This window comes from Myotis davidii, unplaced genomic scaffold (genome assembly GCF_000327345.1).
Source record: "Myotis davidii unplaced genomic scaffold, ASM32734v1 scaffold184, whole genome shotgun sequence".
Taxonomy (NCBI): Eukaryota; Metazoa; Chordata; class Mammalia; order Chiroptera; family Vespertilionidae; genus Myotis; species Myotis davidii.
In genome coordinates, this window is record NW_006297021.1 from 5,633,106 (window position 1) to 5,643,046 (window position 9,941).

Here is a 9,941-nt window from a genome sequence, read left to right on the forward strand (position 1 = left end):
GTGAGCCTTGAGATCAACAGCCTGGAAGGGCTTCACGGTCCCGAGGAGACCCGAGGCTGTCTTCCTGACACGAATGTTGCACCGGCAGATCCGCCTCGCTTAGCGCAAAGTCATTTTTAATGCCACGACGTGTGTCTATGACTCCGATCGCTTAAAGATGCAGCTGTCCCTTGTTTGTGCAAGATCCCCTGCACCCGGCTTGATGATTAACTGAAAACATTTCAACCAGATTCAGCGGCTCGTCTCGGGGGCTCTAAGACCTCAGGTCTCTCAGGTGGCGGTTGCACCACTTTCCCAACAAATGGCCTTTTGGTGAGTGACGGGGATTTGATTCCATCAGGTTCTCTCCTCCCACCCCGCCCCGATTTTCCTTGGAATTCTGGGTCACTCAGGGATCCATTTTGCTGTTGTTGTTTAACAAGCAAAGCTCCAGCACACGGACACATAAATCTTACGCTTAATGCATCGCCATTCCAAGCAATGAACTGAGATTTCTGCAAATGTGTCTACTCGCTCATCCGCCAGATATCTTTCCCAGCTGTAATGTGTGTCGGGTGTTGCTATAGTCTATGTCAGGGGTCCTCAAACTTTTTAAACAGGGGGCCAGTTCACTGTCCCTCAGACCATTGGAGGGCCGGACTATAGTTTTAAAAAGAACTATGAACAAATTCCTATGCACATTGCACATATCTTATTCTGAAGTAAAAAAACAAAACGGGAACAAATACAATATTTGTATTTGCATGTGGCCCGCAGGCTGTAGTTAGAGGACCCCTGGTCTACATTGTGTGTGGTGATCCAGAGTGTAGTCTCTGAGAAGGCCTTCACCCTGGCAGGCGGCGGGCCACCCATCCATCCCCCCACAGCACCCAGGGGCTGCTACAGGCGGGGCCTCGGGCCGTGATACCCTGTGAGAAGTCACACAGAAGCCGCGACCTACGCTAAGCCCTTCTGCTCCTCAAGGCGAAGGGGCCATTTTTGTGCATCCCGACTTTGGGAGGGAAGTCATGCCTGCTGCCTTATTCTGAGTTCTCCAATCCTTCGTGATTTTGATTGATGGGTGGCCCAAGCTAAGATAACACCCTTTTGGGGTTTTTGTAGAAGATGGAAAAACTCCATGAGCTGGGACAGGCGCAGATGGCGGCCACAGCTGTCATGGGGAGCCCCCTTTCCCTGGGAAGGAAGGCACTGTCCAGGACCTGTGGCCATAGAGCCCCAGGCGGGCTCCTGGGTGGGCACGGGGCCCAGGCGAGGGGCTGCTCTGAGCAGAGCGGGACAGAGTGGGGTCCAGGACTCTCACACAATGTTCTGTCAAAGGCTGTTTGCTAGCGACAGGCCCTTGCTCAGACAGTTCATCTGCGTTTCCAAATGAAAAAGAAAGGACACATTGACCTACAGTCAAACAAGTTAAGAGCAAGATTTTCCTTATCTTCAGAAAAAAAAATTAAAGTTCAGATATTTGTTTTTAAGAAGTAGGGATTTTTATGTATAGAATCATCCAAGAATAAAATATTTTCAATGTGTGTGGCCTTGATTGTGTTAAAGAAGCTATTATTCAACGAGGACATAAAACCTTCCCCCCGTGAAGGCCCCCTTGTCTGAGTGTTTGGGACACAAAGGAGCAGCTACTGAAGGAGCAAGAGCAGCGTCAAGGCCAGGGCCACACCCCCGGGCAGGCGCCGCGAGGCCGCGCTGGCCGGGCTCTTCAGCATGCACATCACCCGGGACCAGGACCCATTATTGGGCAGTGGGGCGATGCCTGCGGCGTGGCACATGACGTTGTAGACATCCACGGAGCGGATCGGGGCGGCCCTGAAGTTGGATTTGAAATCTGAAAGACACAGGCAAGCAAATAAGTTATCACAGTCAGTGACTAGGCAGAGAGGGGTGGCTTTGGGATTGCAACGCCAGTTCTGTCCGTGGGGCGTGGAGTGTGCGGAAGGCACGGGCTGTGAAAGGAAGTAACTTTGTATGGCTCCTGGAGGAGTTCCTTTAAGAGACAAATCCCCGCCCAGGCTGACCTGGAGCATAACTGCTCTGTGTGCCCTCTGTCTTTCCGGGAGGCAGGGGGCCACCTGCAACTGCTCCTTCCTGCAGAGCGCTGAGCACAGCTGTGGCCAGAAGCTCAGCTGTCCTGCTGGGGTGCCAAACCCCACTAAAGGTATTCTTATCTTTCCCGACACCTATCGAGCAGGCACTGGTCGGCCAGGGCGCCAATTTCTACTGCAGAGATCCCACGGCAACTCAACGGTATTTCTCGCCCTGGCTGGTTTGCTCAGTGGTTACAGCATCGGCCCATGGACCAAAGGACTGTGGCGTCAATTCCCGGTCAAGGGCACATACCTTGTTTGAGGGTTTGATCCCCAGTCCCAGTCAGGGCACATGGGGGAGGCAACGAATCGATGAGTCTCTCTCATGTCAATATTTCTCTCCCTCTCTCCCCCTCATCCCTCCCTTCCACTCTGTCTGAAAATCAATGGAAAAAATACCCTTGAGTGAGGATAAAAAAAAAGAAAAGAAAAAGGATGTCTCTCCACTTCCCAGAGGGCCCAGTGCTGGATGGAACGTGGACCGTACAGCCTCCTGGAGCTGGAACTCAGAGCAGCAGCGATGGTTTCCTGATCTCGTTCGGAGGACCACGGGAGCCTTACCTGGAGCCTTTCGCTGGCGGATAAATAGCTCGGCCTCATGAGGAAAAAGAACCTGGGGCTGGGGTTACAGAGCCGGGAAGGGGCCGGGGGTCTGATGGCAGGCTGTGCTTCCAGAAACCCAGACACTGCCCCGAACTCCAGCGGGGACACAGGCCTGAGAAGGTGGGGCTGGCCCTTCACAGCATCCTAGGTGAGGGGGCCGAAGGAGGGATGTCAATCCAGGGCGTCCTCCGCCTTCCCCGGGGGGCAGTAAGATGCTGACTGCCAGGTGCTGGTCTGTGAGGAGTTTGGCAATAATGTCCACAAGCAGTTTCACTTTTAGGCCCCAAAACAGAGCTTCCAACAAAATGCCCAAAGCTGCACCGGGGTTGAACTGAGGAGGGAGATTTTATCCATCAATCCAGCCTGGGCAGGGCCTTTCAGAGTGTTTAAAGAAGTGAGTGGCTGGAGGGCTGTGCCCTGTATAACTGCTTTGCTAACACGGGCACAGATGCTTGATTGAAAAAGCAAACCGACCCAATAGCAACTTTGGGCTCTTGTGTCCACCCCGAGGTTACCGATGTGGAAGAAAGTTACGTACAGAAAACTCTGCCACCGAGCACGTCAGATCCGGAGCAGGGATGGGCTGGACACAGCCTGCGGCCACTCCCAGCTGGGTGACCTCGGGGAACAGGAAGGGAAATGGTACTTCATTGTAGCTGCAGGCACGTTGTATGTGCTCCATATGTGGTAGCTGGTGCTATTAGCAGGCATGTGGAATAGATGCCCAGCGAGGGCAAATGATGGATAGAAAGTAGTCCATACAGCCTCTGGAGGGCTCACTTTACTTTTGAGCAGGGAAGCTAAAAGTCAGCATCATCTCGGGGGACAAATAGTTTTTTTTTTAAATCCAGAACCTCCCGGGCAAGTCGTACACGTAAACAAAGGTGGTGGCTGTACTTCCCCAGAGGTGATCCCTCTGCAGCCAGAGAAATCAATGGAAAGGTCGCCCCAGTGATGGGAAAGCAAGTCCTCTCCCTCCTGCTGACCTGCCGTGAGCCTGGGTGTGCTGATTACACTGCCCCATCCCGTGGGGGCCACACCCCTGCCGTGTGTGTGGGCGGGAGGCTCTGGGAGGTGGCAGACGCTGGTAAATCCAAAGTGGGCCTTCCCAATCACGTCTTTAACTCTTGACGGAAACATTGAGATAAACTCTGCAGACGAAAGTGTTGGAGATAGAGCATCCTTTTACGTTCAAAGTACAAAATCAAATCCTGTGCCCGTAAGCAGGAAGGAGAACTCGGTTTTCTTTCCATTTCCACCGGGGTCATGGCTTCCTGTTCTGCAGGGCTGGGACTTGGGGCCCAATGCAGACATGATTCAGGCTGGAACGGGAGCTTCTGGAAAATTCCTGAAGAGCAAAACCATACCCCACCCAATTTGTGAGGACTCTGCCAAAGCTCTGCTAGCTCCAGGTGGCATTCTGAACCGGCCTGGGAATCTGAGGCATTCCCAGGGGTTGACATTTTTCGGATATAAAGACTTTTTCTCTCAAAGCGAGACGGTTTCAGGCTCCGGAGGTGCCTGCAACCTAGGGCTGTTCTCTGAGTCCGCTCACAGCTCACTCAATCATAGGCCTGCTGTGTTGGAGTTCTCTGGGGCCGGATTAGGTGGTTCAGATTAGAAGCTGGGATTAACCAGAGACAGGCTACCTTCCTGACTGATTTCCCTCTCTCTTCGCTGGGCCAGACTCCCTGACTTCCACCCCTGCATGCGGGCAGCCGCAAGGATGCCCGACCTCCTCCCTAAGCGAGAGGCACCTACAATTCATCAGCAGGGATGTGCCTTTATCTCCAAGTGCAGCGAGAGAGCTATTAATGGCCTTGCTCTTAAATTGTCTTCTGAGTAAACAGCCCGTGTGTAAAGCTGTTCAATCTTTCATGAGAAGCGGAGACGGGACGGTTGGCGGGGGCTCTCCCGGCTCTATCTGCCTGGGAACCTTTTTGCAACGAGCCCCGGCGGTTTGCATCAGGGGTCGTCTTTCGGTCTATAAAAGACTCAGGCTTTTAGTAGTCAAGGAGCCCGGGATGAAGGCCTTTGCTAATGGACAGAATCTCCCCCACCGAACTCAACCCGAAGCTAATGCAGCTTTTGGTATTTTGTTTAACATGTTTGGTTTGTTTCTGCTTTAAAATATGCCCCGGCCTTGCTCATAAACACTCCTTCAACTGACAACTGTTTTGCATTCGTGATCTTTTTTTCTCTCTGGGGAAGGGGGAGGTGGTGGTTTTGAACGAAAGCCCGGCTGTCTGGTGCTCTCCGTATAAAGGCTGTGGCCCTGGCGTGTCTCCAGCCTAATCTAGCCGTTGACCTCCAAGGCATCCTCAGGGTCTCATCACTCATTCATCCAGCTCTGAGCTGCCTGGATCTGGCAGGGGCCGGGCTGACAGGGAGCACCTGAGAGCTATTACTTGGTTGATGGCAACATGCTGGACAGCCTCTGCACGCCCCCGCCCCCCAACCCCGGGCCCAGGTCCTGACCCGGTCAAGGCTCCCTGAATGCTTGCTGCTACTGTTTCTGATTCTCCCTTCAGCATCGGGAACTTGGATCCCACGTGGGAGAGGATTCGGACCCATGTGTTGCCTAAGCTCAGGTTGCCAGCGGGCCCTCGGAGGGTGCAGACACTGACACTTCGGGTTCTCAGCCACTGTGTGGGGGTAAGGGGAGTGAGCCACAGCAGGGGGTGGATACTCGTCTTTGTCTTGCTTCATCGGGAAGAAGAGCGGGGCTTCCAGGAGTAACCTCTAGCTTATACTTTGAAAGGAAAGCGTGGGTTTCATGGATGGAAGCATTTTGATCAACACCCAGAAAGGGGCATTTGGAATGTGGGTATGAGGGTCGGTTGGGTGTATTTAACCGGAAAGGGGGGGCAGTATTGGGAAAGAGAATAGCTCATGAGCCAGTCAACTGACTGGTAGGGGCTGTTGAATGCTCTTTATCTTAATTATTATTATTATTATTTTAATCCTCACCAGAGGATATTTTTCCATTAATTTTTAGAGAGAGTGGAAGAGAGAGGGAAAGACAGAGAAACATTGATGTGAGAGGGACACATTGATTGGTTGCCTCCTGCACGGCAGGGCCTGGGCCGGGGAGGAGCTTGCAACCATGGTACATGCCCTTGACCAGAATCGAACCAGGGGCCCTTCAATCTGAAGGCCAACACTCTATCCACTGAGCCAAACTGGCTAGGCTATCCTAATTATTTTTTTTAAAGAAGGGGGTGTCAGGTAGTAGTATGATCCTGAGTGTTGATAAACTTTTGCAAAATGTGAATTTCCGGTGCTCTAAATAATTGAAGCAAATGCCCAAATAGGCCCTCTTCACCCCTGCTCTCTGCCCGCCTTAGAATTCATCTGGTCGAGGAAGGCACAGTACATTTGCTTTCATCCAAGACCCCCCTCGTCATCCTGGCTAACTCTCAAAGTCAGCCTCCGGGTCATTTCCGAGGCTGCCCTGGAGCGCAGGCCGGCTTCTGGTTGCCCTAAGTGAGTGACCCCCGCAGAGCTGGGTGCCCTCGACAAGGAAGAAGTGTGGAGAGCCAGGCCGGGGAGCAACCACGCCGGCGCTGAAACTCGCAGCTGTCAGCACCCCGGCGTCCGGTAAGCGTTCCCGGACATCGGATGGCTGTGAAATCACATTCTGATGAATTAAGTGAAAAATGAATCGCAAACATGTGGAACACATTTTCCGGGCTGCACTCAAGGTTTAAAATTTACAAGGAAAACTATTCAGCCACATTTGCCAAACCCAAGAAGCATTTGAAAGCGAGCCAGCGAGAGAGGTTTCACGGAGACCGGCTGGGTTTGCTCAGCGCGGCTCATAAAGCCATCGGCCAGCCTGCCCTCCGCCACGAGCCCCCGGGGACGCGGCCTGGGGAATGGATGACGGAGAGAACCCTGCTGTTTCCCCACCTACCGGGTCCGAAGGCCAGGAAGATGCCCCTCATGTCCATGAGCTCGTTGTCGTATCCGTGCCATCCGCGCTGCCAGCCTGCCCTCTTGCCAGTGCTGTTCATCCAGAACGGAAGCAGCTCTCGACTCTGAAACCAACAAGGCAGTTACTTCCCGGGTCCCGACACCGTGGTCAGCGAGCACCTGGCAGCCGTGGGACCGCCTTCTCAGCATCGGGCCATCCGCTCGGATCACTGCCTACCCCGGGGGCTCAGTCCCTTGGAGGCCGCCCACTCCCTCTCTACTCAGGCAGGTATTCTCTCCCTCAGAGCTGAACTGTACCCTGCACCTCGTCATCAGATTTTGTTGTTGTGTGTTTTTGTTTTGTTTTGTTTTGTTTTGTTTTGTTTTTATTAATCCTCCCCCGGGGATATTTTTCCATTGATTTTTAGAAAGAGTGGAAAGGAGGGGAGAGACACAGAGAGAGGCACATGGATTGGTTGCCTCCCACAGGAGCCCTGACCAGACCCAGGAGCCAGCCTGCAACCAAGGTGCGTGCCCTTGCCCAGAATAGAACCCGGGACCCTTCAGTCCGCGGGCCGACGCTCCATCCCTTGAGCCAAACCGGCCAGGGCCATAATCAGTTTTAGAATCACTAAATATAGCATCTTTGCGAACGAGGGGATGATCACGTGTTCCTGCGGGATAATAGAAAGTGCATTTGGCCCTCACCCCCGGTGCCTGGCGCAGAGCTCCTGACACCCTTGGACGTTCCTGAGTGACAGGATCTTTGTGCTATTCATAGGCAGCCCCTGCTCCCTCACCTGCGTTTGGGCTAATGGCCTGACCTTGGGGGAGGGACTGGTTGCTTCAGGAGGAACCAGCCCTGTGAGGAGAGGGTTAGACCTTCCTCTGACCTCTCAGGTGGAGGTCAGCTGCTTTCATCACCCCTGCCAACACCCCGTATGAAACCCGGGTACCACATGGCCCAGGAGCTTCTGACTGACGAGCTCATTGGTGTGCTGGGAGGGTTCTCCCAACAGGACCGAGCATGCTCTGCGCCCCTCCCCCGCAGGAGGCGTATTTCCACGGGGCTGGTCCTGCGTTGTATCCTTTAGAACAGAACTGTAATCATCAGTGCAGCACCTTTCTGAGTTCTGAGCTTCATTCCAGTGACTTATCAAACCGGAAGGGGGTTGTGAGAACCCTCACATTGTAGCCAATCTAATACAAGTACGTGTAGGCTGGGGACCCCGGACTCTGGCTGCCACCTGAAGGGGGACAGGCTGTGGGACTGAGCCCTTCAGGTGAGGGGGCTGCTCTTAACTCGGGACAGTGAGTAGTAGCATTGAACTGAATGGCAGGACACGCAGTTGCTGTCAGAATTACTGGGGCTCACGGCATCTAATCTAATCATCTCGCTTTACTCGCAAAGCCCTTGGAACCCAGAGGTGGTCCACTCTGACCATCTGATGCACCTTCCGCCATCCACACAGCCCTGTCCTGCCTTCCTCTGGCCCTGCCCTCCGGAGCAGCCCAGAATCTCAGCCCCTCCTCTCCACGCAGGGACACGTTCGAAGAGGGCACTCACGCTCCTCTTACCCAGGCATCGTAATCTTCATGCCCCCATGGGGATGGGTTCCAGGACCACCCTCCCCTGAAACCCTTCTTCCCTCCAGAACTACATCTTCTTCTCCTGCAGGTGCTTCCTTCTGAGAGAGAAGGCGTGAAGGTGAGTCCTGAGGAGGCCGGAGCCAGGCGGACACACCGAGCCCTGCATGGCCCACTGGACACTCATTCCTGGGAGCCCAGCCATCCTCTTACTAAGCAGGTACAATAACCCAGAAAGTTCAAACGCAGGAGGTAGAATTGGCTGGTTGTGGTGAAGGAGTAGAAGCAAAACAGCTCACATATCAGCAACGCACAGGCCGGCGCACAAGACTATGAGTCCCATGTAGTCAGCGTGCCATGGGGTTCACCAAGAGCCAACGCCGCCATTCACCAAATCGCCACAGCATCCCAGCAGCGATGGTATGTCCCTACTCTGTAGTTGAAGAAACCAAGGGACACACGGCGAGGTGAACGGCTGTTCTTAAAGCCGCGAGAGGCAGGCTGGGACTGAAACCCAGGTCACCCGTATCCCGTCCTTACGCACCATGAACGGCCCACGGCCAGAGGTCCCTGAGCGCTCCTGCAGGCCCTGGACGTGAGGCCCTCCCTGTCCCTTGCCTCCTCACTCCCCGGACTGGCGGCCAGTTATAAAGTAGAGAGAGAGAGAGACTTTGGAACTGGTGGCTGTGGGTTAAGTCTCACCTTGCCACTTCCTAGCCCCGTGATCCGCCTGAGGCTCAGGTGACCTGCGGAGCCACACACCTGCCTCGTGAGTGTTTGGAGGATGACATGGCCATGTGCTCAGTGCCTGACACACAGTAGGTGCTCAGTGAATGGCTGTGGCTGGTCCCAGATGCACGAGCTGTGGGGCAAGGCGCTCTGGCCATGCCGGCCGGGCAGGGGTGGCGGTGTGGCCTGAGCTCGCCTCTGCGTATTTAGCTGTCAGATCGCATTGCACACCATCCCCTCTCAGCCCATAAATCGCCCCTGGCATGACTGCTTGCCAAATGGCACTACTTCACTGCCTCTCCGTTTCCTGAATCTCCGTCACCCCTGTCCCTCCTCCTCCAGCTGCAGCTCGTGTTTTTCCATGGGATGCTTTCATTCACATATTGCATTTCTGACTTGCTAGACTGTTGCTGTTCCTTATCTGTCAGATCCTGATCTGATGATCAGGATGTGTCCCAGTTTAGTTTCGTCGCAGTCAGAGGGCCGCGATTCCTGGACGCCAGGTAGGACACTGGCTTGCTAGCGACTTCCCCGGTCATGAGCCCCACAGGACACGAGGACCCCGAGACAGAGGCACGGGGGAAAGGGAGATGGAGACCAATGACCCGATTAAAAAATTCCAGTCGAAATTCCACAAATACAAACACACCGGGTCACAGGGAAATGCACTAGTTTCTATGACAGTGACAATCCGCTCCAGGGACCACTGTTCTCACTGACTTTCAAACGCAGTGATATAACCCGGCTGCTTCTGCGAGAAGCTGGCCATTCCTGTAAGTGACCGGATGGAATGTGTGACATGTGGAGCGTTGAAGGAAGTATTGTTGCTCCTCCTTCCCACCGAGCGGCTTTCCCCATCGTCACAGGGTTCCTACATCCCCCTCCCCGTGCTCGCGGGGGAGGCAGCGCTGGCGAGGTGTGGCTCACAGACCTGCTCCAGAGCGCGAACCCCCGGGCTGCCCATAGCCAGCTGCCGGCCAAGGAGCCTGCCCCCCAGCTGGTGACATCCTAGGGAAG

At 54.4% G+C, this 9,941-nt stretch overlaps 1 protein-coding gene across 1 annotated transcript in view; it reads right to left on the reverse strand.

The window, feature by feature from the left end:
- Window positions 1-784: 784 nt before the first annotated feature.
- The window catches only part of ENPP6 (ectonucleotide pyrophosphatase/phosphodiesterase 6), a 90,006-nt gene continuing 80,849 nt past the window's right edge, over window positions 785-9,941 (reverse strand). The window contains exons 7-8 of the mRNA XM_006772668.2: window positions 6,610-6,733; window positions 785-1,831 (exon numbers count right to left, since the gene is read on the reverse strand). Of these exons, the coding sequence (XP_006772731.1) occupies window positions 1,626-1,831; window positions 6,610-6,733 (330 nt within the window). The 3' untranslated portion in view covers window positions 785-1,625. The remainder of the gene's footprint in view (window positions 1,832-6,609; window positions 6,734-9,941) is intronic.